Source organism: Caretta caretta, chromosome 8 (assembly GCF_965140235.1).
Source record: "Caretta caretta isolate rCarCar2 chromosome 8, rCarCar1.hap1, whole genome shotgun sequence".
NCBI lineage: Eukaryota > Metazoa > Chordata > Testudines > Cheloniidae > Caretta > Caretta caretta.
Genome location: NC_134213.1, coordinates 66,819,063 through 66,846,988, shown reverse-complemented (window position 1 = coordinate 66,846,988; position 27,926 = coordinate 66,819,063). Strand labels below are relative to the sequence as shown.

At 40.3% G+C, this 27,926-nt stretch overlaps 2 protein-coding genes across 10 annotated transcripts in view; one reads left to right on the top strand and one right to left on the bottom strand.

Annotated features, from left to right (window-relative positions):
• Positions 1-1,388, top strand: part of GPSM2 (G protein signaling modulator 2) — a 57,633-nt gene extending 56,245 nt beyond the window's left edge. For all 6 annotated transcript variants that reach the window (XM_075131575.1, XM_075131576.1, XM_075131578.1 and 3 more), the window contains one exon: positions 678-1,388. In XM_075131575.1, coding sequence (XP_074987676.1) covers positions 678-854 — 177 coding nt within the window. In that variant the 3' untranslated portion in view covers positions 855-1,388. The remainder of the gene's footprint in view (positions 1-677) is intronic.
• Positions 1,389-1,621: 233 nt separating this feature from the next.
• On the bottom strand, positions 1,622-27,926 carry CLCC1 (chloride channel CLIC like 1). Of its 4 annotated transcripts, none has more exons than XM_075131579.1 (13): positions 27,902-27,926; positions 25,594-25,738; positions 19,976-20,086; positions 18,602-18,712; positions 15,803-16,024; positions 13,659-13,799; positions 10,811-10,904; positions 8,426-8,523; positions 8,184-8,330; positions 6,901-7,185; positions 5,882-6,172; positions 3,811-4,095; positions 1,622-1,983 (listed from the first exon to the last, which is right to left on the bottom strand). In XM_075131579.1, exons 2-13 carry the CDS (start codon positions 25,735-25,737, stop codon positions 1,921-1,923), a joined length of 1,992 nt encoding a protein of 663 aa, XP_074987680.1. In that variant the 5' UTR covers position 25,738; positions 27,902-27,926; the 3' UTR covers positions 1,622-1,920. The 4 variants fall into 4 exon arrangements, with proteins under 4 accessions (XP_074987680.1, XP_048715868.2, XP_048715869.2 ...); XM_048859911.2 differs by having other exon boundaries at positions 27,774-27,905; XM_048859912.2 differs by having other exon boundaries at positions 25,606-25,738; positions 27,774-27,905.

Below are 27,926 nucleotides of genomic sequence, written 5' to 3'. Positions count from 1 at the left end.
TTTTGCAATTGTATCCTATTTTATTAACTACAGGAGTGATGTCAGATACAGAAATCAAATTGGGAATGGAAATTAACTTTCTTACATGCCCTCATGTAATGGCACTAATAAGGTTGAGGGAGAGTCTAGTGTCCATATAGATAGAAAATAGGAATACAAAACCAAAATATTGTAAGGTTATTGCTCACCTTTCCTTGTCACCAACATATTCCCCTACGAAAAAGGTTATTCTTTTCATACTTACTACTCACACCTCAACGGGCTTACAAGAAACTAAACTAAATCACATTCTTAACTTCACACACAACTCTAATACAGGATGTTTTTGATGAGACATCTTCAATGGGTATGTTATAGTATTTCCCATTCAACTGCTAGAGGTGAGGGAAGGGTTTGAGTTGCCTGCACACCTGGTAAGCGGATGAGGCATTATACCCTTAGTATTAATCGTGCCAGTATTCTAGAGGCAGTATTACTATAATTTTAGTAAAACCCTGTGGTTTTACTAATAAGAAATCCTGATGGCTTTTAATGAATCTGTTCCTGTGCATAAAAATAAACTTTCTGCAGTGAGAAAATACAGAATATTAGCAATGAAATAGTAATCGTATTATTGTATGAGCTTTTGCACTTCTCACAGGCACTGGTTAAATTTTTAACCCTTCTTAAATCTTTAGGGTTCCAGATTAGATGATCAAAGATGTGCTCCACCATCAACTGCCACAAAAGGACCAACTGTACCTGATGAAGATTTCTTCAGCCTTATTTTGAGATCACAGGCCAAGAGAATGGATGAACAGAGAGTCCCTTTACCCTCAAGTACAAAGAGACCAAATCCTATCAAAGACTTTTAGAAAGAGAAGCCTGGTTGGAATTTCAACTATAGAACAAAGATTAGGGGATCAGATTGTACTGTAATTTTCAACAAAGAGTCTATCACTTTCCTTTGTTTGCAGGGAAAACAATAATATACCTTTAAAGGAAAATGGGTTTTGTAGCACTAACAACATTTGGATATTCCGTTCAAAGTGTATTAGTTTTACTTTTTTAAAATAGTGCTAGTAAACTGACAGTTGTACACTCTTGTGATCAGTGTTCTGCAAAAGGTACAGTCTACAGTTGCTACTACTGCTAGAGATTAACTGTATGTCAAGTTTAAATGAGTCACTGAGTACTTTAGATAGTTAAAAGAAAGTGGATAGCATTGTTATCAATAAGATGTAGTGTTTAAGGTACTCTGCTTCATTGATTAAAACACTACAAGTTTATAGCAGTTTAAATTAACAGTAATACAATTTTCATAGTTCTATATGTCCTTTTAAAAATTTTTTTTATACCAGTTTTTTTTTTAAATCCACAAACTGAGGAATAAATTACCTCTGATTGTTCTCATTTGTGTGCCTGGAATCTACTGAAAATCTAACGGGGATTGGGAAAAGTCGTTCTCTGCAGAACTCAGGTCAGTAAAAGTCTTGTTATGATGAGCTATCTTGGTACCTGAATTCAGAAAAAGACCATTTCCTATTTAGCTTAGGACACAGTTTCTATTCAAAGTTATCTCCTAAACATCAAGATTGCTGGTTTCTCATAGCTCAAATTGAACATATCACACCTTGGCCACTTTTTTCTTAAAAAGCTACTTTATTTAAATTCAAAAATAAGCTCTTGCTTTACAACCAGGCTTGGTTTACTTTGAAATACATACAGTTGGCTAGTTCTCCATCACAAGACTTTTATAAACCGTTTCATGGGGGTAGCATTGATCCATAAGGAGCAAAAATCTGAACAATGAGAATTCACTTGGAATCCAATCTTCTGGATTAAGGGACAAGCCACAGGTAGTGTCACTTGCCAACTGGCATTGATAAATTACTGTTTCTTTAATTGCTGCACTTTCACCTCCACTGGGGTTCCATTGCATCAGGAAGATAAAACCAGGGACCTTTCTGGAAGATCTTCAGTAGTAGGCTGCTGACTTTGTTCCTGCAATGAGAAGGTTAAAATGTTTATTAAACAGCAAGTGGATCCTGCAGTTCAAAACATTCAACTCTTCTCCCAAAACAATGTCATTACTCCAGTGAAGTGACCACCATGGATAATGCATTTTTGAGCCATGTTAGAAGGCACATTTTATTTGTTTTGCAAAATAGAAATTGATGTACTGGGTTAGATCAGAGGCTTCAAAACAATCCACAAATCCCCCCTTGACAGCTCTATAATAACCTGCTCATCACACAGTAGCTGGAATTATGCTCTGAAACAGTTTTTAATCCTGTTGAATAACTGCTGGTGTCTATCTATAAATCCTCTTGCCTCCTAATTTCTGCAACTCACTGTCACTAGATTATGTAGCACAAAACCCATTCCCTGTTTAGCACTGAAGTTAGTTTCATTGTGTCCCCTTAATATTACAATAAGGGCCACAGTTATAGCTCCTGGCTCCAAAAAGCTTACTTTTGTATTGTAAGAGAGCAAACCACACATTTTTAGAAAGGGGGCATGGCAACACCCTCTATATAACAGTCAACTAGAAAGGGAAAGGGAAACTAAGATAAACTATCTGTCCCCCTTCTATTTCTAGATGAAGTGACCACAAATATATACAGTAGTCTAAAGGCTGTACCACTGGCTTATAATATGGCATTGTATTGTTTCTTGAACATTCTGAGCTGCAAAACAGGCTAATTCCACCCAACTTTTTTCTTGACAGCAGTATACGAGGAGTTCAAATTATGCCTTTTAACGTGATAACTAACATGTCAGTTTTATCTATTGTGCTGTTACCCCTTTCCCTGAGTTTGTTAGGTTCCAGAGACATGTGGGTTTGCTTAAGTATTTTGTGGTATCTGCAGATTTTCTCAACTTCGTTACCCCCTTTTTCATATGTTAAATACAAAGAGTAATAGAGAACCTTGCTGCGCCCCACATAACATTTCACAATGCTGAAAACTGGCCTATCCAAATCTTAGCCAATACTTGGCCCTCTTCCCATGACAAAGTTGCCCTAGTAACCTCCTGTAAAGGACTTTATCAAATGTTCTCTGAAAGTCAAAATAAATTATACTAAGGTGGATGAGTTTAAATCTAACCAATTTTGATCTTGTTTTGCATGTGTAGTTATAGTAATTTCCCTATAGATGATGAGTGGGTGAATGTTTTTGCCTGAGGGCCACATCTGGGTATGGAAATTGTACGGCAGGCCATGAATGCCCACAAAAATGGGGGTTGGGCTGTGGGCTCCACCTGGGGGTACAAACTCTGGGCTGGGACATAGGGAGGGTTTGGCATGCATAAGGCTAGGTCAGGGTGCAGGTTCTGCACGCTGCCCATCTGCAGGTGCAGCTCCCAGTGGTGGGGAACTGCAGCCAAGGGGAATTACAGAGCTGGTGCTTGGGGTGGGGGCAACGTGTGGAGCCCCCTGGCTGCCCCTATGCATAGGAACCGGAGGGGAGACATGTCCACCATGCCTCTGGGAGCAGTGTGGAAAGCCCTCAACTTTGCTCACCAGTAAGTGCTTGAGGGCCAGATTAAAAGTTCTAGATCTCCCTGCTGTAGATTGAGTCTCATCCGCATTAATCTACATACTGCCTTTTCACGTAGGAATTTATTGTGTCTGAACACCTGGAGGGGGACAAAACACTGTTTTTTCAGATAACTGCTCTAGAGAGAGCACTTAAAGTGCACTACCTTTTTAAACATGAAAATTATAAAAACCTATACAATTAAGTTAAATAGCAAAAATTAAATTGTTCTAGGCTTAGCTATAATAGGTATTAAAACGCACAATTTTTAACATACACTGGATGCTACCTTGTAATGCTCTTCTCTTTGTGGATCTGGTATATCACCGGCTGGCAGAACTTCAGGACTGCTGCTGCCATTTTGAAGTCTCATGTGAGCATCTCCTCTGTCATAAGGTCCTCTACTGAGGGGACTAACATTCCCTCTGTAACTGGCATCTGAATCACCTGCACTATAATGTATTTGTTCCCGGGGCTGTCTGTCACTTGGAGGAAGTGAAGGAGATGGTTGCTGCTCAGGACTTTTAAAATCTCTTAATGTAGCAAGTGATTTTCCTGCACCATAGCACAAACCCTAAAGAGAAGACACTGTCTCCTTAAGTATTCACTTTTGCAAACTGCAGTTTTCTTCTTACTTTCTACAGAGATACGTCAATAGCTCTGCATTTCAACACAATAGTGTGTAAAGGGAAAACTTCAGTATATGATTTACCATTCTCTCATGAGCTTTCCTACCTTGGAAAGTTACTCTTAAATTGACAAAGTGGTTTTTTAAAAGTACACAATTTCATTACTTTGGAACAGTTTAGGAACAAACTTCATGTGTCTGAACAAATTTACCTATTTTTGTTACAACCCCTAAGATTACTGTAATTGAAAGATTTTAAAAAATGGGATGGCAAACCTGAAAGTATTTTTTTCAAGTCAATGGGACTTCACAGTGGCCTGCTCTCCACTAGTCGGTCAGTATGAGTATGAGCTGGTCGGAGGATGGGTATGTTTTTTGGTGCAAGCCTCTCCAACACTCTCTGCTAATTCTAGCTCTGTCCTCTCAAGTACAAAGTGCCAGTTTCTGCAGAGGTTCTATTACCCGGTCCAACCAGAGCTGGTGTGAAACTAAACCCATTTTCATTGTAGTTTTAGTTATTTTCCTGAAGACTGATTTGCAATTGTGTTGCAAATCAACATGTCTTAGTCAAGACAAGCCATTAGTGTATCTATACACAATGTAATTTCAAACTATATAGTTCTTAATGTTTATATTTTATGATAAATTTTTTTTTTACTTAATTTATGGTAAGCTCTATTTGGATGGGGATTGAAAAGCAGCATTTAAAAATTGTTTTAAATGTGCTAGCCTCCAATCTAGTTTACTTCAGCTGACTGTGGCAAACACAACCCTCAAACTATGCTATAGAAGAAGTTACATTTGAGCCTAAATCAAATCTGTGATACCAGCACAAAGTGGGCCATTACCTGGCCCTGAAGGGCTGGGTCACACACAGCATTTCAGGGCTTACCCAGGACAGGTTTTAAGAGAACCAAGTTTTATTTTGAAATTCTAGTTGAAACATTCTGGAACTTTATGTATTTAATCTCTACCTTCAAAACAAAAGTAAAAGTTAAATTTGAGAGGGAGGGGGGCCCAAAGACCGTGAACTGGAAGCTAAATTTCACCTGTGTAAAAAATGTGCATAGTTTGCATTAGTTCAGAGCAAGTTCTTGGCCATTTAAAAGACAGCAATAGGATTATTATCCTTATTTAACAGATGTGGAAACTGGAGAACCTCCAAATCTGTAATGGTAACAGGCTCCACTATAAAAACAGCTCTGAGAAGTACAGCTTGTCAGTACTCCTAGATATTATCAGATGGAATCTAAAAGCACAGGTGCCTGCGTAAGGGGACCTATGTCCAACAAAGTAGTGTTGATTTTGGCTCAAAATGAGCTCACTCATATAGTTTGGTTTAGGAAGATTAGATTTATCATCAGTAAATGTCAAACATCAATTTCACTACAAACTGATGAAAAAGTATTTCCATCAATAATTGAAATTTACACATAGGCAAAGGAAGAAAATGCTGCTTGAGAACCTATATAAGGCTATTTTGACATGTTTATTTGTCTTAATGATTATAAAACTAACTTTAAATCTCAAGGTCTGTCAATCAAGAATTGTCTGACATTCCCATAACTTCCCACAACTGTGAAAATTTAAACTGATCATGAAAAAAGATAACTTCAGATAGATTATTTTTAATCAAATTCTGCCAAGCCTACATCTAGTTCAGTGATTGTAACTGTAAAAATATAAACACAAAGGAAAAGCACACATGAATCAAAATTTAGACAAAACTTACAGCAGAGTTCAAAGATTCTTTAGTTTCCTCTGTGCCTTCCATTAATTGAGGTGGACTGCCCTTTTCCATCTTTTCAAGATCTCCTGTTTTATCAATTGAGTTTTGCTTATTTGTTTTCTCCTTTTTTGAGCTACAACTTGCTTGAGGTTCACAATTCTTTTCAGACTCTTGTTCAACTCCAAGCGTGCGCAGTTTATGTTTTTCAGGTGCAATCTCTTTATCACGGTTTTGATCTGCATTGGTTTTCACTCTAAAAATAGTTTGATCTTGAGACACAGGGTGCAATCCACACTGTAAAATAGATAATCTGTGTTATTCGGACAATTAATTGGATATATTAAGTGATTTAACCTGAGCAGGCAGCCTAAGACCTGCTGGTATTTTATGCAGTGGTCTAAGTTATCAGACTGAGAAGCAGGACTCCCCAAACCTATGAAGAATATCATAATTTGCATTTTTTGAAGAGTGTGAATAAATCTCTAATTTCAGGAAACGTTCATGAACTGAACTTGTTTCATGTACAATACACATTAAATCTGACATACAATTTACAGATTGGTCTAAATTCTTTTTTTCCAGTTCCTTTCATTTGCAATCCTCATTCATAGGCTGACTTGGGAGTGAACTCAGAAACCACATATGAAGAGTTATTTAGATCTACAGATACTGAAATCTTGCTAAGGTTTCAACTTTCAAAAACTTTTAAGCCACTTCAGCTCATTATCATTAAATAAGGTTAATACTCCATGGTGTTTGTTCTTTCAGAATTCTATATATTACCAGAAATATTAATCTACATACCATCCTTTCATATAGGAATTTATTCTCTCTGAACATCTGTAGGGGAACGGAATTAAGGTGGTTTTTCAGATGACCGGGTAACTGCTCTAGAGGAGCACTTAGTTAAACTACACCATCTTTTTAAACATGAAAAATCTGTACAGTTAAGTTAAATAGCAAATAGGCTTAGCTTGAATAGCTATTAAAATGCTCAATTGTTAATGTACATTAGATGGTACCTTGTGATGCTCTTCTCTTCGTGCATTTAGTGTACCACCTGACAGCAGAACTTCAGAGCTTCTGTTGCCATTTTGAAGTCTCATGTGATCATCTCTTCTGTCATGAGGTTCTCCAGTGAGGGAACCAACATTCCTTCTGTAATTGGCATCTGAATCACCTGCACTATAATGTATTTGTTCCTGTTGTTGTCTGTCACTTGGAGGAAGTGAAGGAGATGGTTTCCGCTCAGGACCTGTTAAATGTATTAGTGTAGCAACTGATCTTCCTGCACCATAGCAGAAACCCTAAAGAAAAAACACTGTCTCCTTAAGTATAACAGACATTCACTTTCACAACTTGTATGGTTTTCTTCTTTTTCTACAGAGATACTTTTACATCTCTACATTTCCACACAATAGTGTTTAAAGGGAAAATTTCAGTGTATGATTTATCATTTTCTCAAGAGCTTTCCTACTTTAGAAAATTACTCAAGTTGACAAAGTGGTTTTTAAAAAGTACACAATTTCATTACTTTGGAACAGAGTTTAGGAACAAACTTAAATTGATGCATCTGAACAAATTTACCTACTTTTTTTCAGTAACCTTTTTTTCAGTAACCTTAAGGGTTGTAACAATACTTTTGTTACAACCCTTAAGGTTACTGAAAAATATATTTTCAGATTTTTACTGTCTCATTTTTTAAAGTCAATGGGAATTCACAATGTCCTGCTCTCCAATAGTCGGTCAGTATGGGTATGAGCTGGCTGCAGTATTGGTATGTTTTTTGGTGCAAGCCTCCGCAACACTACCTGCTAATTCTAGCTCAGTCCTCAAATACAAAGTACCACTTTCTGCAGAGGTTCTATTATGTGGTCCAACCAGAGCTGGTGAGAAACTAAACCCATTTTCATTTATCATGCAGCCTGGGATTTTGAACTATTTTAAATCAAATAATTTTTGTGCTTATACCAGTTGAGAAATAATCTTTAAAAATATAACAGCTTTTTTATTTTTGCACTTTTATAGTTAACATATCTTGAATATGGAGAAAAATTCACATTGCTATGTTTTAAGTCAGGAGATCAACAAATAAATCACAGAAAAAATAAAATATCCAAGAAATAACAACTTTAAAATTTTAGCCTCAATGTTACCAAACTGTTATTGAGATCTATATACACAAATGCTTCTAAAACTTTAGATCAGTGATTTTTTTTGCTTTTAGTAATCTTGTGTATCATGGATATTTGAACTATTCATTTTGTTTTAGGTTTCACTAATGTGATCAAGAACATATACTGACCAGAACCGCCACAGCTAGGATGATTAACACTGGAATCTGTAGCATCATTGGTATCTCCTTCATAAGGGCTTTAATAAATTCACCAATTCCTTGCCCAATATGTTTCAATGGTTCTGTTACAAAATTGGTAAATGTAACAGCCAATGCCTAAAATAAGAAATAGTAACAAGACATGAGGATTCTTCTTCAGTTTCCAAATACAAAATGGAAGGGTGAATGGTTTCTTTACGAACTGCATATACCTTTGTTGGGGGGACTAGCCAAATGGGATTTACTAGTATTGTTTCATAGTACTTCTGACAAGGATCATCCTGGAATGTCCATGAACTTCTAAACCATTCTACAGTTAAAAGAAAGCAAAAGTAATACAAATATATGCAAATGTATTTTATAATGATGTAATTAAGCATTAGGTGGCATTTACATTTTATATCCAATAGAAAAATTCACTGAAATTTTTCATGCCTGGTTTCAGCTCAGAAGTTAATTATATTTTTTAAAAACTCATCAATCTAGTTGAAAATTAAAGTTATCCAAGCAAAGAAGAGGGCTGGGGGAAGAAAAACTTTTCTTAACATTAAATCCTTCCTAGCCCTCTTTTAGACTTCAACACTTGGCACTAAATAGTCCTGAAAGAGGAAATGAGGTCTGCCAATTTTTACATTGTCTAAAGCAGTGGTTCCCAAACTTGTTCTGCCGCTTGTGCAGGGAAAGCCCCTGGCGGGCCAGGCCGGTTTGTTTACCTGCTGCGTTCGCAGGTTCGGCTGATCACGGCTCCCAGTGGTCGCTGTTAGCTGCTCCAGGCCAATGGGAGCTGCTGGAAGCGTCGCAGGCCGAGGGACATACTGGCTGCCACTCCCAGCAACTCCCAATGGCCTGGAGCAGCAAACCGCGGCCACTGGGAGCCGCGATCGGCCGAACCTGCGGACCCGGCAGGTAAATAAACCGGCGTGGGCTGCCAGGGGCTTTCCCTGCACAAGCAGCAGAACAAGTTTGGGAACCACTGATCTAAAGAGATGATGAAATATCTGGCACATGTTGCACACTGTCACTGGAGTTTGGGGCATTTTCAGTGTTATTTCTTGCATATCCGTGCTGAACTGGGATTTGTGAGGGGTGCTTTAAAATGTAGTTTGTAGTTTTGTAATTGTTAGAAGGTTGGCTCTGTCTTCAGCCAGCTACTGGGTAAGGGTGATAGTGGAGGGCATAAGTGTACAAGAAGGTAGCATTTGCCTAGTTCAGTACCTTAAAGCAGTGGTTCCCAAAGTTGGGTCCCTGTAGTTCTGTGAGTCCACCCTGGGTTCTGCAGAGGTCGGTCCCCGAGTCAAAGCTGAAACATGCTGGAACGGTGTTCCAGAACTTTTGTCACACAGAGGATACCATTTTGTCCTCTGCTCACTGTGACCTCACACACACTATGCATGAAAGGTCATGCTGGACCGGGGAGTTCCCATGCAGGCGCAGGTGTTTCTGTAGTACCTAGTTTGCATTGGCACAGCCCTGTTTGAAAGAGGACTACATTAACCAAACTAGGCATCTTTTAGTTTGCACCAGCAGTATCCACGCAGGGCAGTTAGTGTATAACACTTTGATGAGCTCTAAATTCTGACCCTTATAGTCTGTACTGTAGCACAATGTACACATACCCCTAGTCTCCGTATTAGTTTCCTACATGTTTTCAGGTGCAATTCCAGGGGTTGATAATTATCTTTTAAACTTTACATTATCTGCAACCAAACTTTCACTTTCACCCTCACTCCACAATAACAATTCAGATCTCTTAGAGGCTACTGATGTTTGTTACTGAACTCCCCAGGACAAGTGGCAAGGCTTTGGAGTGCATTTTCCTCCCCTTAATAATCCATCACTGCTGTGCCTAGTAAGTTGCAGAGCTGGATGGACGCTGCTTTATTCCTAACAAAAAGATATGGTTGCTAACATTTCTGTAGGCAGCAAAAGTAATTCTTTCTTGCTATCCATCATGGATGGTTTTACAAAAGTGTATGCAATATTTTAAACTTGTAAGGTTTCTTAAGATAAATAAGCTCAGCCATTTACTATGTAAAGTAACTGGATGCGTGCTGCAAAAATATCTAGTTATAGTTTGAAATAAAGAGAATATTTTTGTATGATTGTGTTGGTGAGTTACTGCAGCCCATGTATTCACATAGAGTGATATAACTGGAGTATAGAAAAGTGGAATCCAAGCCAAGAGGATTTTCCTTTCCTTAGTTTAAGATACTGTATACTGAACCGTAAAGGACAGCTGTGGAACATTCATGGGATAGAGAGAGATATTTCAGATACAGATTCTACTAGTCAGTGCAAGGAGAAGTTTAAACGCAGGAGGAGGTGACATACCATAAAATAGCTTGTGATAAGCCTGCATCCAATAATTTTAAAGACCCAATACAATAGCATGCTAATTATGTGTTAGATAAAGCAGTGGCTGGCTTACCTAGTTATATGATAAGAGAATTTGTAATGCAAGATTAGTAAAAAATGAAATAAAAAAAGCTACTTCTAGGATGATGCCAGCACTGGCTTGTGTCTCATTTAATCACGGTTTGCTAGTTTTTCTTTAGATAAAAAGTATTAGAAGGGAAACGTAACTACAAACATCTCACCAAAAAGACTCTCACTCCAGTCCAGCTTCTCATCACATACTTTGTCATAATTTCCCATTTTGGCCACTTCAGCTTGATGCTGTGCAAAGGCTATCTGCAACAGAACCAGAATTAACCTTTGTAAAAGCGGTTTACACTGAATAAAAGACTATTATTTTAACTTTCTGCCATCAACCAAAAAGTTGCCTAAAATGTATTAAAAATAAAAGAATCTGCAAATGCAAAACACCACAGCAAATCAAATTCAGCAAAAGCCTATGATTCCTGAATAGGGAGAATAATAATAATTTTTAGCTAGTCAAAAGGCACTGACTGCTTCCTTCACAATAAGGAAGTGTTAGTTAAATATAACACAATTTCTGAAACTGGGCCAAACACTCACCACCCACACCAATATTACTGGATTAAGAGGCAGGTACAGAAAGAATTGAAACACCAAGAACTTCTTACCATTTTCAGAAACAAAACCAGGCACATTTCTATTGTTTCCAGAGAAACAATCAGTTTTTTAAATTATTTTCAAATTTTAGATGTTAACACTGCTCACATAATTATAGTTACAGTAAAAACTGTAACTCTGAAAGAAAGTCCCCCTAAGCTCCTGCATAAAGCAATGGGTTACCATACTGGATTGCAACACCGAAGTTGGTGAAACTGCATTTTGGGGTTTCTGGAGTGTTCTGCAGAATGTACACTTCATTAAAAAAAGTTTCTAGCTCCTCTGGCTGCAAGAGATCCTTCTGACTGTAAATAACTTTAATCTGGATGAAAGGTACATACACTGAATGGAAATTTCTATTTGTGATTATATGACCATGAATTTTACAAAACCATTATTTGGAATTACAACATTGGGGGGTTGGTGAAGATAGCACAAAGGATTCTGAGATAATAGTGTCACAAAAGGAAAGTAAGTTGCAGAAGCAAAAATGGTTGAGAACCCATATTCTACTACATCTGGCTACACACGATAAAATAAGTTATAAACTAATTTAAGCTCCCAATTGTACCCAACATGCAGCACTGTTCTAGCAGAAAGATTTGTCAATGCATGCAGCATTCGGTTGGCTCAGTTCAAAATAAGCAACATCCTAATTGAGGCAGCTATATCTTCAAAAAGACATTACCCCAACAATATTTCTGAACGGAAGTGTACTAATCATACTTGTGCTAATTTTCATTGCAGTTTTAGTCTGCAACAATCCATACAATATTTCAATAAACGCAGTCTATTTTGAGATCTACCCTTTGTTGCTACATGTGATCAAATATAAGATTTTCAAAGTGTTATGGATATTAGCTACTTGAAATAATGGATACAATGCATAGTTTATTTTAAGAGAGATCAACAAAAGATTACTGAACATTGGTAGAAAGTGGACTGTGTTTTTCACCGTAGAATTAAACTCGTAATAAATAATAATAGTAGTACCCACTAAGTAATGGGCACTATTAGGGAATAAAAATATATTTTCTCTTTACTTCCACCCTCCTTTGGATCTATGGAAGGCCCCTCTACTGGTCAATTATCTGCAACATAGATTATACAGAAAATATGGAGACCCGTAACACACGTGAAAGAGCAGTGAAACACTTCTATGGAGAGGAGTCTGCAGCAAGCAGTAACCCTATTCATTTAGTGTGCTTTTCAAAGTATCCTTATAGCAAATTTGTTCCTTTCATAGGTCAACATAAATAGAAAAGTAGTTTATTTTCTTAACTGACTTCAGTTCAAAGAGTTTCATTACATTATTTTTAACTCTAGACTGGTGCAAAGAATTTTATTAGACATTAATTTAAAGGGATAGTTTAAGAGTGAAAAAAGTGTCTCAACTGCCCTGACTACCCCAATTTTTGTGGTCTTATAACCATATTTTCCAATTTTAAAAATGTTTTTCTCCCTCTGCTGATGTGTAAAAGACCACATAAAATTTCAAATAGAGAAACTGACTATACAGGGAAACATGCATAAAATGAACAAACTGGACAATGGGAGAATTTCCCTCTCCGATGAAGTGAGCTGTAGCTCATGAAAGCCTATGCTCAAATAAATTTGTTAATCTCTAAGGTGCCACAAGTACTCCTTTTCTTTTTCCTCTCCCTCAAACCTCTATTATAATAAATGTAGATGTAATTTGTAACAAGAGCAGGTAAAAATCTTTTGAATAAAGTGTAATTTTTAAATTGATGGGGTACCTCTAAAATGCGCATCTGCATGAGACTTTTCTTGACCAAAGACGCCAAAGCACATCAGAGATCGGACCATTTTGTTTTAAATTGACCTAACGATAAACTAAACTCTCAAAATCATATTAAGGACCAAAGCCTCATACCTGGGCAGAGCCGAAGTAAATGTGCTTTGTGCGGGGATTTTTAGGTAGGAGCTGAAGAAATAGAATCCTTACCCTAACACAACCCAAGGTACAATCGGCTGCTCTATGACAATTACTGAAGCTCTAGGCTTTAGCAGCAGCTGCTGTATAGTATACACCCACTATATAAGGTTTTAGCCAGTGAATCAATGTAGTACTCAGATCAATTAGCCACTTTCTAAATCCCTCCCACCATGATGCTTTGGAGAGTCACATACAGTCTTCAAATCCTCTGTAGTGGAATTATGATGGCGCCACTGCCTTTTGAACTCTGTGTTCCATTGCAGCGAGGAGAAGCAAGGATTTTAATCTAAATGTCATAATTTGTGCAATCTGAAGTCTCCATTACAGTATTCACTTTGGCAATCAATAACTGTATTTTATAATGTAACAAAAATAATCCCCAAACTCTCTGGATTATCATGGTTTAAAAGTTTACTATTAAAAAACAGAGCCAGGATTTCTGATTAATTTACCTTATATAAGTAGATCCAGTTCCATCCACAACTGATGAGAAAACTGATGAATAAAATGCGTTTTACCTGAGTACACCAACCAATGTGTGTCCATAGCTCAGTAGCTACAGTTACTGTAATGCACACCAAACACAAGAGTACCTGAAAAGGAAATGAGAGGGGAAAAGTCATGAACCAGATTTGGAGTTTTTCAAGCCTATTGCCAGTAAAATGAGAGAATTACAAACTTCTCTTTTTCAGCTTCATTTACCTAACTAGCTTGAAGACTAACCTTGATAAGTTTATGGAGGGGATGGTACAATGAGACTGCCTACAATGGAATGTAGCCAATTTGAAACTGCTAGCAGCAAACATCTCCAACGGCCAGTGATGGGACACTAGATGGGGAGGGCTCTGAGTTACTGCAGATAATTCTTTCCCAGGTATCAGGCTGGTGGGTCTTGCCCACATGCTCAGGGTATAACTGATCACCATATTTGGGGTCAGGAAGGAATTTTCCCATGGGTCAGATTGGCAGAGACCATGGGATTTTTTTGCACAGGTCACTTGCAGGTTTAAAATAGCAGATTCTCTGTAACCCGAAGTCTTTAAATTATGATTTGAGGACTTCAATAACTCAGCGAGATGTTAGGGGTCTATTACAGGAGTGGGTGGGTTAGATTCTGTGGCCTGAAATGTGCAGGTCAGACTAGATGATCATGATGGTCTCTTTTGACCTTAATGTCTACGTGTCTATGAGTTTAATTTAAAAAAAAAAAGAAAAAAGAGCAGAACAGCACTTTGAAAAACCAGGCCCCACAGGAAATGATACAAGCTGTCAGGGACCAATGTGGAATTTGCTAAAATGAAATTGCTGGATCTGGACACTACAGTGGATTTATATTGTAAAGGGGAAAGTGATGAGAGGATGAGGACAGGAATGAATGAGGAAAAAAAGAAAAAGGCACTGAGAAAGGAATGGATAGATGCCTTATGGGACTGAACAAAAAGGAAGGAACATCAGAAGGAACAGAAATCTTGAGAAAACAGGGAACAGATCCAATTCATCCAAATACATTCATGTTACGAGATTGTTGCCTCTTTTTCAGAGCACATCCTCTGCACTGTGGGAAAAGGAATTTTTTTCCTGACTTTAAAGGTCATTCCAAAAAAAAATCTCTCACTATTTTCAATTACATTTAACATTTTCAGTGTGATGGAATTGTTACAATGGCAAAGTACAAGAGTTAAAAAAAAAAATCAGTGCTGGAGCAGCAAAATGTCTGGTGGTTATTAACAGAAAATCACCACTCCAGCATCTGCAGCAGGGCAGTGAGGCAAACCTATTCTGCCAGTGGTTTAAGCAGAATAAGAAAGCAGCAGCAAGGCTCCTCTATGGGACTTTGCAGGGGGAAAAAGAGAGGCATCGCAGAAAAAGACCATTGAAGAGGGAGGTTAAAGCACCACCGGGACATGATGAGTGGGATAAAGAATAATTAACAATCCAATACATGGATTTTTATTTTAAATTTATGGTTTATTAATTCACCAGACCTTCAGTGGAATTATACCTCTCTATTCATGATTAACTCAAAATCTACATTTTAAAATTTCATATATGATTAAATCTAAAGACACAGAACTACTAAAAGTGGCAACATTTAAACTAATATTTCTCCTCTCTCACCAGGAGCAAGCACATTATATAGCTCAATCCCAAGGGCTGCATCAACAGAGTCCAAACTACTGCCCCTAAAGGTGTGTCTGAAACCCTATAGCTTAAGATCCAATATCTGGACCTGGAAATCTAGGACTAAGAAAGATGCCCAACTCAATGGGCCAATCCACATACAGATCCAAAAGATGGAGAATAAAGAGAAACAACTGTGAGGCCAAGTGATAATTTCAAGCAGAAAAAAGTTATAAGAAAAAGGTAGGAGGAAAAACAAAGTTAAAAATGCCTAATTTGGGCAGATACGTCATCTTCACCTGCTGAGATGGAAGAAGTGAGGAATGCTCAGGCAGCACTTTATGAGGGGAAGAGCATCATAAATTTAATTTATTTTGATCCCCATCTACTGGTAGAAGGCTATACTCAGCGACTGGGCTGGCCTATTAAAGAACACTGGAGAATAAAAAAGTACAGAGAATCCCTTTTTTCTTACCATAAGCAAATTATATGGATCAACTCCAAAAGTGTCCTCAAACCTCCATTTCCAAACTTCATAATCATGATGTTTAAAATTAATCAGAATATCACTAACTGCATCATCCAAAGCGCCTGATTTCCAGTCCTCCTCATTCAGAAATCTGTTGATCTCCAAAAGAGCCTGACTTGTAAGGATGATCTCAGCATCATAATGCACATCACCAATGTTTTCATCAGGCTAAATGAAAGCAACACAAAAAAACAGTTAAACAGTCGACCTGCAATACGAAATCTATCAGAAAGACAAAAGTATGGAGAATTACCTGATTTTCCTCAAACCTGCAGTATACCTCATCTATGCAAAGAGACCCATATTACCATATGGAGTCCTAAGGATGAGCCCGAATTATGCATGGTCATAAGTATCTTTCTGTATGGGTCAGTCTGCAAGATCAGAGTCACATTTGCTATCTGCAAAAAGAAAAGGAGTACTTGTGGCACCTTAGAGACTAACCAATTTATTTGAGCATAAGCTTTCGTGAGCTACAGCTCACTTGCATCCGATGAAGTGAGCTGTAGCTCACGAAAGCTTATGCTCAAATAAATTGGTTAGTCTCTAAGGTGCCACAAGTACTCCTTTTCTTTTTGCAAATACAGACTAACACGGCTGTTACTCTGAAACATGTTAAATAATGTTTTATTAGGATTTCAAAATACCTCTCCACTTGCAGGTATTAACAGCTAATCTATTCTCAAACAGACTAGAAAGTCCAATTTGTAGCTGGAAGGATTGAGAGAGAAAAATGGCATTGTTCACTGGTGAATACTTTAGTACAAAAAGGCAGAAGCGCTCACTGCTCCTTAAGAAACGTTATCATGTGCTTCTTTCTGGTAATGCTTGGTGACTTTGCACTCCATATGATTTTATGAAAATATGATAATAAGGGTGAATATAATGTCACTGGAATATGCTTTATACAAAAGGTCTCTTGTAAGGTATCATTACAAAGTTTATAATCTATTGAGTATTGTCATTCTATTTGTATAAATGTATCATTCTTGTACCTGAAACTAGAAATACGAAATATAACTCTGAGGTCCTATTGTAATTATGCAAAGTGTGGCCATTAATGGTAGTTTGGAATCTTGATGGCTCCCATTAACCAGGACAATTGACTATAGATGGCTTTGTTTACTTGCAACCCTTCCTGTGAGTCAGGCCAGGAAGAATGAAGCCTTGGGGTCTCACAGGACATGTGACCATGTCACTTGGTACTGGAATCCATCTTAAACTTGGTGCTTTTTCATTTAGAAAGAGGGGTGGGGACCCAGAGAAACAAAAGATTCCCGCCTGGTGCCAAAGCTATATAAGGGGGGTAGAACAGAACAAAGGAGGCTACAGAAATCCCCTAGCTACCACCTGAGCTGGAACAAGGGCTGTACCAGGGGAAAGACTGGGCCCAGACTAAAAAGGAATCTCGTCTTTGAAAGAAGCTTATTGGAACATCTCTGAGGATCAGATTGATCTGTAATCAGTTTCTTAATGTATTAGGCTTAGACTTGGGTGTTTTTGTTTTATTTTTCTTGGTAACTTACTTTGTTCTGTCTGTTATTACTTGGAACCACTTAAATCCTACTTTTTATACTTAATAAAATCACTTTTTGCTTATAAATTAACCCAAAGTAAGTAATTAATTCCTGGGGGAGCAAACAGCTGTGCATCTCTCTCTATCAGTGTTATAGAGGGCGGACAATTTATGAGTTTACCCTGTATAAGCTTTATACAGAGTAAAACGGATTTATTTGGGGTTTGGATCCCATTGGGAGCTGGGTGCCAGAGACAGGAGCACTTCTTAAACTGTTTTTAGTTAAGTCTGCAGCTTTTGGGGGACATGGTTCAGACCTGGGTCTGTGTTTGTAGCAGGCTAGCGTGTCTGGCTCAACAAGACAGGGTACTGAAGTCCCAAGCTGGCAGGAAAAATGGGCTCAGAGGTAGTCTCAGCACTTCAGGTGGCAATCTCAAGGGGGTCTCTGTGACCCAACCCGTCACAATGCTGTTAACTGATTGTTTTGCTTATACTTAAGAAAAAATTCTCTCTCTGCCTCAGAATAAGGTAAAAGTTACATCCAAAAACATCAAAATGAAATGATCACTAATTGAGTGACCTTGTTTTATGCAAGCTCCTGTAAACAAGTGAATTAATGCCCTGGAATTGTCAAACGACAAAAAGACTGAACAGAACTTGTCTCTTAAACCGCAGGGAGCATGTGCATTGTCTCAGCAGTGGCTGCATCATAGCAGTGGCTGCATCATATCAGTGGACTGATACATAAGTATTCTGAACGTCAATCATCTCCTTTTGAATACTTTCTAAATTATGTTGGCTATATTCTCTTCTCCATATGGCAAATCTTGCTCACATCTCCGCAGGTGTAGAGGGCTCTCTGTTCATTGAAAGGCTTCAGTTCTGTTTCCAAACAGGAGGGCAGCACTTAGGAAGGCTGCATGGGGAGTGCACACCTTCAATTAGCATGCAGCCCAGCTTCATGTGGGCTCCCTCTGCAGCTGTGGACAAACTGGGCACGAGAGGGCTAGGGTTGCAGGTACATTATTTTACTGTACGTATTTTAATTTAATGTAGCGTAATTTAATCTGTAAAATGTCTTTTCACTACGATTCCCTTTATCTTATTTGTCTTAGTTTGGAGTAACTGGAATACTTAAATCACCATGTTGTTTTGATTTGTAATAATGAAAAATATATACAGTAGCAGTTAAAATTCTACCATATTTTCACTAACATTTGAATACTCACAAGGCCAAGTCTTCCAGCTTCAATTAAAATCTTATTCAAGTATCTCCTAAAAACATGAATGCTATGGCTTTCACTTAACTTGGTCTTCTCTTTCTTCTCATACTCTTCAATCTGGAGCAATAAAGCAAATTCTAAATTACAATCTTCCACTCATGACTCATTAGTTAAGCAAAGGATGAATACAGTTTCCAGTGAATGAAACAAGTTCCTATAGCCTAATATAAACTTGTTACCGCTAATGTATCACATAAAATCATAGTAAAGTACTTAAGAACAACAGCTGGCACGCTACTTTCCATGGCACTTGTTTCAAAGTCATAAATGTTGTAGACTTTTAACCCTCTGATGATGTGGTCTGAATCTTAACCTCAGTTTATCCCTTGGACTAGAAAAACTAAATATTTGCTCATCCCTCAATAGTCTGAAGTTTAAATCAGAATAAAATCTGTATCAGTTTAGTTATAAAAATCAGTTATGTATTAAGTGAGATCTAAAAGGGCACAGCACAGAACTCTCAACCTGGGGTGAGATGGGTTGGGGAAGCATTTACATGGCCAACGTGGCTTTAAGCCATATTTGCAGTTCCTGATGATCCTGAGCTACTCTGGATGGAAAGGCTCCCCGCATAATTTAGACAGCCCTGTGAGCTAGCCTAAGTTACAGCAGTCTTCTGGGGCTGCCCTAAGGGCTGCAACGTTGCCTAGAACCTCCACAAGCCTATGTGTTGTGACCCTGCTCCTGACAAACCGCTCACACCACTAGTCCTCTCCCCATTTTTCATATTACACACAGACACAGTGAAAGAGAGGTAGCTCAATTTTCCTTGTTTCTAGTCAGTTTAAATTTTTAGTTCCCACAACTAACAATGCTCCAACAGTTTAGTTGCCAGCACTGATGGGAAGAAGATTTAATTCCAACCAAAAAAATCTATTCTCCCATTAAAGTTTAAAATTTCATGTACATATTTCTATTAGGATTGTCAAAGTGTGTGTGTGTTCTGGGCTTTGTTTTGTTTTTTTAAAATTGGGCAATCACACACAAAGCATACATTTTGAGTGTTGCTTTCCTGTCAATACCTTTCTAAAATAACCCAAAAATACAACAGACAGTACATGGATATCCAGAGACGTAGCAGATGAGTCAAATTAAAACGCTGAAATATCAAATATGACTGCACAAAAAATTAATTGAATGGCTTTAATCAGCACCCCAACCCGCCCCCCCCCCAAAAAACAGACTGATCCTCTGCTAATTCACCTTTTCCAAGCAAACATTTCTGATGATTATAGAAAAACATGTAAATGATGTAAAAAGATAGGAAATATTTTAGATTTCCTGATAGTGTTCTGAATGAATATAAAGCTATAAGCCAACCTTCTGAATTAAGGATTCTAATTTCCTATGGCACTCTGATACTGCTGCAATGCTTGGCAAGTTCATAACAGCATCTGGTACCTCCCTATCCTCAGAGTCGTCATAATTTACCTGCAGATAGAGCAAAGAAAAAATTATTCATATTATAGTTCTAGGCAAGATTTTGGTTAATGCAGGCTGATGTTATCTTTTAATCAATCAGGTCATCTTATCCAATACAACAAAATGTAGAAAGAAAAGAAGCCTAACTGAAGAATTGAAACCAACTGAATTTTAGTCCACACAGCCTTCCTATAAATCCCCTCAAACAAGAGCAGCAGAGACATGCTGAAAAAAGAGCAGATGGATGGGGTCGCAGGATAATCCTCTGTGATTCTGTGTTCTGGCTCCCACTGAAGTAAGTAGCAAAACTCCCACTGACTTTAATACAAGTAGGAGCTCAGATTCTCCAAAGCTTGACACACTTGCCAATATTACTTTAATTAAAAGGAATTTCACTGTAAAAATTTAAAGGCAAAATGGCAAATGTCCCCAAGATGTATATTCAGAACTAATAGCATCCTTGATTAAATACCATATTAGCTTACTAACGGCAGTTTGTGTAAATATTTTCTGAAGTATTCGGATTACATTATACACTTTACAACATGAAGCTTCCCCAAACATAATTTTTCATGCCCAAAGAAATCTCTCATTTCTCAGTGTAAAGTGGCAGCAAAACATATTGCTGTTTCATGTAAATCCAATGTCCTTGTTTGGAAACAGACTTACCCCCTCCAGTGGAAAAACATAGCCCTGGTCTACACTACGAGTGTAGGTCGAATTTAGCGGTGTTAGATCAATTTCACCCTGCACCCATCCACACAACGAAGCCATTTTTGTCAACTTAACGGGCTCTTAAAATCGATTTCTGTACTCCTCCCCAACGAGGAGATTAGTGCTGAAATCAACATTGCCGGGTCGAAATTTGGGTTAGTGTGGATGCAATTCGACGGTATTGGCCCCTGGGATCTATCGCAGACTGCTCCATTGTGACCGCTCTGGACAGCACTCTCAACTCAGATGCACTGGCCAGGTAGACAGGAAAATCCCCGCAAACTTTGGAATTTCATTTCCTGTTTGGCCAGTGTGACAAGCTGATCAGCACAGGTGACCATGCAGATGTCCTCAGCAGAGGTGACCATGGAGCCCAGAATCGCAAGAGAGACCCAGCATGGACCGAATGGGAGGTACTTGATCTGACTGCTGTATGGGGAGACAAATCCGTGCTATCAGAACTCCGTTCCAAAAGACAAAATGCCAAAATATTTGAAAAAATCTCCAAGGGCACCAAGGACAGAGGCTATAACAGGGACCTGCAGCAGTGCCATGTGAAACTTAAGGAGCTTAGGCAAGCCTACCAAAAAACCCAAGAGGCAAACGCCCACTCGGGGTCAGAGCTCCAGACATGCCGTTTCTATGATGAGCTGCATGCAATTCTAGGGGGTGTCCTACCACTGCCCCACCCCTGTACATGGACTCCTGCAAGGGGGGAGTCTCACGCAACAGGGATGAGGATTTTGGGGACGAGGAAGATGATGATGAGGAGGGGGAGGTTGAACATAGAACACACCAGGCAAGCGGAGAAACCATTCTCCCCAACAGCCAGGAACTGTTTATCACCATGATCCAATACCTTCCCAACTCGGGCTCCCGGACCTTGAAGGCGGAAAAGGCAGCTCTGGTGAGTGTACCTTTGTAAATATAATACACAGTTTAAAAGCAAGCATGTTTAATGATTACTTTGCCCTGAAGATTTGGGATGCATTCACAGCCAGTACAGCTACTGGCAAAAAGTCTGTTAACATGTCTGAGGATGGGGCAGAAATCCTCCAGGGACATTATTAAGGGGACATTCAGAGGTGGCTGTTCCTGCTGGGCTGTTTGCCTGTGGCTGAAAAGAAATTATCCCTGCTGTTAGCCACGTGGTGGGAGGGAGGGATGAAGCGATCATTCCAGAGAATTGTGTGTGTGTGTGTGTGTGGGGGGGGGGGGAGTTAGTGCTGCATGTTAGTGCTAACCCGAAAACATCAGTCCCTCCTTTTAAATGGCCAATGTGTCTTTTTCAATTTTACTCTCTCCTTTTTTCCTCCCACAGCTGCAAATGTTTCAACGCTGCGACTAGCATCTCCGTCCCAGAGGCTAGCGCAAATAAGAAGGCGAAAAAAACGCACTCACGACGAAATGTTCTCTGAGCTCATGCAGTCCACCCAAACTGAAAGAGCTCAGCAGAACGCGTGGAGGCAGAAAATGGCAGACTCTAGGAAAGCACAAAATGAACGCGAGGACAGGAGGGACACATGAGAGGACAGGTGGCGGGAGCAACAGGAGAGGCGGCGGGATCAAGAGGAAAGTTAGCAGCAGCATGATGAGAGGAGGCAGGATACAATTCTTAGGCTACTGGAGGAGCAAACTGATATGCTCCAGCGTACGGTTGAGGTGCAGGAAAGGCACAGACCACCACTGAAGCTTTTGTGTAATCAACCGCCGTCCTCCCCAAGTTCCATAGCCTCCTCACCCAGACACCCAAGAACATGCCGGGGCGGCGCACGTACGCTCCGGGCACCCAACCATTCCACCCCAGAGGACTTCCCAAGCAACAGAAGACTGGCATTCAATAAGTTTTGAAGTACAGTGGGACCCTGTCCTTCCCTCCTACCCCACCCCTCCCAGGCTACCTGGGCAGTTATCCCCCTATTTGCGTGACGAATTAATAAAGAATGCATGAATTTGAAACAACAATGACTTTATTGCCTCTGCAAGCGGTGATCGAAGGGGGGAGGGGAGGGCGGTTGGCTTACAGGGAAGTAGAATGAACCAAGGGGGCAGGTTTTCATCCAGGAGAAACAAACAGAACTGCCACACTGTAGCCTGGTCAGCCATGAAACTGTTTTTCAAAGCTTCTCTGATGTGCAGCACGCCCTGCTGTGCTCTTCTAACCCCCTTGGTGTCTGGCTGCACATAATCAGCGGCCAGGCGATTTGCCTCAACTTCCCATCCTGCCATAAACGTCTCTCCCTTACTCTCACAGATATTGTGGAGCACACAGCAAACAGTAATAACAATGGGAATATTGGTTTCGCTGAGGTCTAAGCGAGTCAGTAAACTGCGCCAGCGCACTTTTAAACATCCAAACACACATTCTACCAGCATTCTGCACTTGCTCAGCCTATAGTTGAACAGCTCCTCACTACTGTCCAAGGTGCCCGTGTATGGCTTCATAAGCCATGGCATTAAGGGGTAAGCTGGGTCCCCAAGGATAACTATAGGCATTTCAACATCCCCAACGGTTATTTTCTGGTCTGGAAAGTAAGTCCCTTGCTGCAGCTGTTCATACAGACCAGAGTTCCTGAAGATGTAAGCGTCATGTACCTTTCCTGGCCACCCCACGTTGATGTTGGTGAAATGTCCCTTGTGATCCACCAGTGCTTGCAGCAACATTGAAAAGTACCCCTTTCGGTTCATGTACTGACTGCCTTGGTGCTCCAAGAGAGAGATATGTGTTCCGTCTATCGCCTCACCAGTTAGGGAATCCCACTGCAGCAAAGCCATCCACTATAATCTGAACATTTCCCAGAGTCACTTCCCTTGATAGTAGCAGCTCAGTGATTGCGTTGGCTACTTGGATCACAGCAGCCCGCAGAGTAGATTTGCCCACTCCAAATTGATTCCCTACTGACCGATAGCTGTCTATAGTGTTGCAAGCTTCCAGAGGCCCATCACCAGTCGCTTGTGAGCTGTGAAGGCTGCTCTCATCTTGGTATTCTTGTGCTTCAGGGCAGGGGAAAACAAGCGACAAAGTTCCATGAAAGTGCCCTCATGCATGCAAAAGTTTCGCAGCCACTGGGAATATACCAGACCTGCAACACTATGTGGTCCCACCAGTCTGTGCTTGTTTCACGGGCCCAGAATCGGCGTTCCATGGCATGAGCCTGCCCCATTGCCACCAAGATGGCCAAATTGCCAGGGCCCGTGCTTTGAGAGAAATCTGTGTCCATGTCCTCATCACTCTCATCACCGTGCTGCCATCGCCTCCTTGCCTGCTTTTGCGGGTTCTGGTTCTGCATATACTGCATGATAATGTGCAAGGTGTTTACAATGCTCATAACTGCCGCGGTGATCTGAGCAGGCTCCTGCAGACACCATACACGGAAAGCATGGAGAGCAGAGTGACAGCGGAAGCGGTCATTCAATGACGATGGTTTGCAGACCTACTGCACCGTCTACTGCCAGGACACAACAGCTGAGCGGGCTGCACGCTTGCGGTGTTATGGAGAGACAAGAGCAGCCGAGCAGAGTTGCAGTGGAAGCAGCCCTGTGAGACCACCAGGAGAGCAGAGCCGTAGCGGAAGCGGTGGCTGACGACGTGAAGGAGGATTCATGAGAGCAGGAGAGCAGAGTTGTAGTGGAAGTGGGAGCCCATGAGACACAACATGGAGAAATCTGCTATTGAGACAAAAGCAGGAGAGCAGAGTGGCAGCGGAAGCGGTGGTTCGATGACGACGGTTAGCAGTCCTACTGCACCGTCTGCTGAAAGCAGTATGGCACCCGCACAGAAAAAAGGTGCAAAATGATTGTCTGCTGTTGCTTTCACGGAGGGAGGGGTGACTGACGACATGTACCCAAAACCACCCGCGACAATGTTTTTGCCTCATCAGGCATTGAGAGCTTAACCCAGGATTCCACTGGGTGGCAGAGACTACGGGAACTGTGGCATAGCTACCCACAATGCAACGCTCTGAAAGTCGACACTAGCCTTGGTACTGTGGACGCACTCCACCGACCTAATGTGCTTAGTGGGGACACACACAATCAACTGTATAAAATTGCTTTCTAAAAATCAACGTCTATAAATTCGACCTAATTTCGTAGTGTAGACATACCCATAGAGATCAGGAGGAGGAAAACTTTGCAGAGATTTGCTGAGATTATTCTATCATAAGTAACAGAGATGAAACAGACAAGGTTGTTCGGCCCTACCAAAATCCAGAGATCCCACCCCTCACTGGCCCCTTCCAACTCTTCTGTTCCTGCCTGCAAACTTGGTTCCAATGAAAGTGTCTGCCTCAAACTGAGTTTTTTGGGAAATTTCAACTAAAACAGTTGCCCCATTTCTGAGAATGAGGCTAGGGAAAAATATGTTGTTTTACCCCTGTTAAGTCCTGACATCCTGTTCTCTGAGATCCCCTAGTGAACCCATGCTCTGGAGCAGGGACTTGAAATTTGGCAGGGAGGTGTCCTTTGTGTCTGTGAAGTACCTTTTGCTGTGCCCACGAAAATCCACCCCAATTTGGCCAAGTTATAAGATGTTTAAAAATCACAGTTAGCACATGCTCAGCAGACTTGCTAGAACTTTGCAGCTAAATCCCCCAAAGCTTCCTTTCTCAGTGGGCATGCTCCAGCCAGGGCATTTGCAATAGTCAGCTGTTGCAGGCTGGGCTGGGCACCAGAACTGAGAATAGCGGTCCTGTGGAAAAAAACAGTATGTAATCATGAGCATAATGCATACTCATAATGGTGCTGAATTAATCATGTTCTTTTGACATACATTCTTATGAGTAATATACAGAGACACAGACTCTTTTTTTAACCTTGGCAGGTCTTCTCATTGTTCCTGAAGCTGCATCATAATTGAGCATATCTGTGGGGTCAATCCATTCATCACCTTGAATTTCACCACTTCCTGTCATGAGAGCTGCACACAGTATCAAGGGAACCAGCATCCTGAGTACAACAACAAAATCCACAAATTTGATTAAAACTGCAAACTGCGGTTAGAAGTTGAATAATGTTATAAGACATCAACCTTTTCCCAAAGTAGTGTATAAACTTGTTTCCTATAAAACAGATTTGTCTAAATAACTGTTTTGGCCAAAAGAAAATAACTAATAATTTATACTGAGCATTCAACAGTGTTATCTCACCATATTGTTCTAACAGGTAAGAATTACTGGCTAAAAACACAGAGATTAGCATACATAAGAGTCCAAATTTGACAGATACAGGCAAAGAGTGTTAAAAAAAAATCAATACATTTTACTTAATTTATGGAATACAAAACTCCCTTTGACTTCAATGGGAGCAGGATTCGGACCATTATCAGTGAGCAAATATATGGATGAAGTCACAATAACTGAGAAAGGACTAAGATTCTACTGGAGTCCAGCTCAAAATATCTGCATTTAAATCCAGATGTCTCCTTATTTGTTAAAACATGGATTCAGCTGTATCACGAAGCTTTGTCTGATCCTGCAAACTCCAACTCTCACAAATGAACTTCACTCACTTAAGAAGCCTTGTTTTCAATAAGACTATTGCTATGAATAAGACTCTGCAGGATTGAACCCCAATTTTGCCTAGTTTTTCTCCTTAATTATATGGCATTGGCTTTACCCATGTTCTTTCAATGATTATGACATGAACATAGGAAAAAATCTATATTTTCACCTTGCCAACTACATAGATTTAACAAGATTTTTGGTTTTAAAGTAAAAGTGTTTCAATCAAGTGAATGAAAAAGATCCAACATTCACCATTTCCTTTTGTAAATATTAGTATTTCTAATAATTTAAAATCTTAATAAATTGCACCTTGTACAGTATGTATAACATATTGTAAATTTTGCATTAAACACATATTAAAAGGTAACAGGATATCCTACATAACCTCCTACAAAAGAAAGCACTCTGAAGATTAAATTAAGCCAATAAATGCTGATTTATGATCAGACCTTTATTTACTGAACAATGGCACAATATAGATCCCAGAGACCTGCAAGAGGATCCATATGCTTGGATAAAATTGCACGATTGCAACAACAATTTGTTAAAGTAAATTATCAAAAGGATTAAAATGTTACAAATCCTATTGAACAGAAAAATACTAGAAAGTCTCATAACTACACATTTTGAACAGTATCCATATAATATTTTCCCTTTTCCAAATTCTAACCATGATAAGCACATCAAAGTGAGAAGTCAAGTAGTGAGAGTGGGATTTTTATTTTATAAATATACATGTGTAAAATAACTGGTTATGGATAAATATTGGTTGTACTATTATCCATATAGTGTCTTTGTGTGCCAATTTCTATCTACATTTGCTACTACTAATTAAGAAAACCTATTACTGAACAACAGACAAAGAACAAAACAGGAACGTCACTTATAACTGTTAAAATCTGGAAGGAAATAAAGCCTCCCCCTGTTAGTCTTTTGATGAATCCAGCCACATTCTGCAAACAAGGTTAAGCCTAGGACTTGAGTTGTGCGACATCCAGCTACCCTCTTGTGCATGCTACAAATTGTAACCGTGTTGTAGCACCACCTAGTGGGTTAGTTTCCTGCAGTGCCACGGCCTTCAGGGAATCTCCCCCCCCCCCCCAATCTCCCCACGCAGGGAGCCCCCCCACCACCCACGGGAGCCTCCAAATCCCACAACCCCCGGCCAGGGAACCATCCCCCTGACTCCGAGTCCCACTAGCCAGAGACCCGCCCCCAGCAACCCCCAACATGGGAGCCTCCCCCCCCAGATCCCACAACCCCCGCGAGGGAGCCCCCCGCCCTCGAGGCGCAACCGCCCTCCACAACCCACCCCCCGCCCCCAACCAAGGAGCCAGCCCCTCCCCCCGACTCCCGCTCCCCGAATCCCACAACCCCCCGCGAGGGAGCCCCCACATACGCCCCAACCCCCTACAAATCCTCCCCAAATCCCCGCGGCGACGGCCCCGCCAGCCCGCCCAGCGAGCGCCCCAGCCCACCTGCCCTCTCCCTCGCTCGGCCCCCGGCCCCGCTCCGGCAGCCTCGAGCCAGGCCCAGCTCCCGCTCCGAGCCCTCCCCAGCCCCCCTGCCAGCGAAGAGTGAACCGAGCGGGTCAGCCTAGCCGCACGGAGAAGACGGGATCCCAATCCATG

Coding starts and splice junctions, on each gene's coding strand:
- CLCC1 (XM_075131579.1), bottom strand. CDS start 25,737: ATGCTGGTTCCCTTGATACTGTGTGCAGCTCTCATGACAGGAAGTGGT. Junction 18,713..19,975: donor TAGAATCCTTAATTCAGAAG/GTTGGCTTATAG, acceptor TTATTGCTCCAG/ATTGAAGAGTATGAGAAGAA. Junction 8,331..8,425: donor GGCTAGTCCCCCCAACAAAG/GTATATGCAGTT, acceptor TTCTTATTTTAG/GCATTGGCTGTTACATTTAC.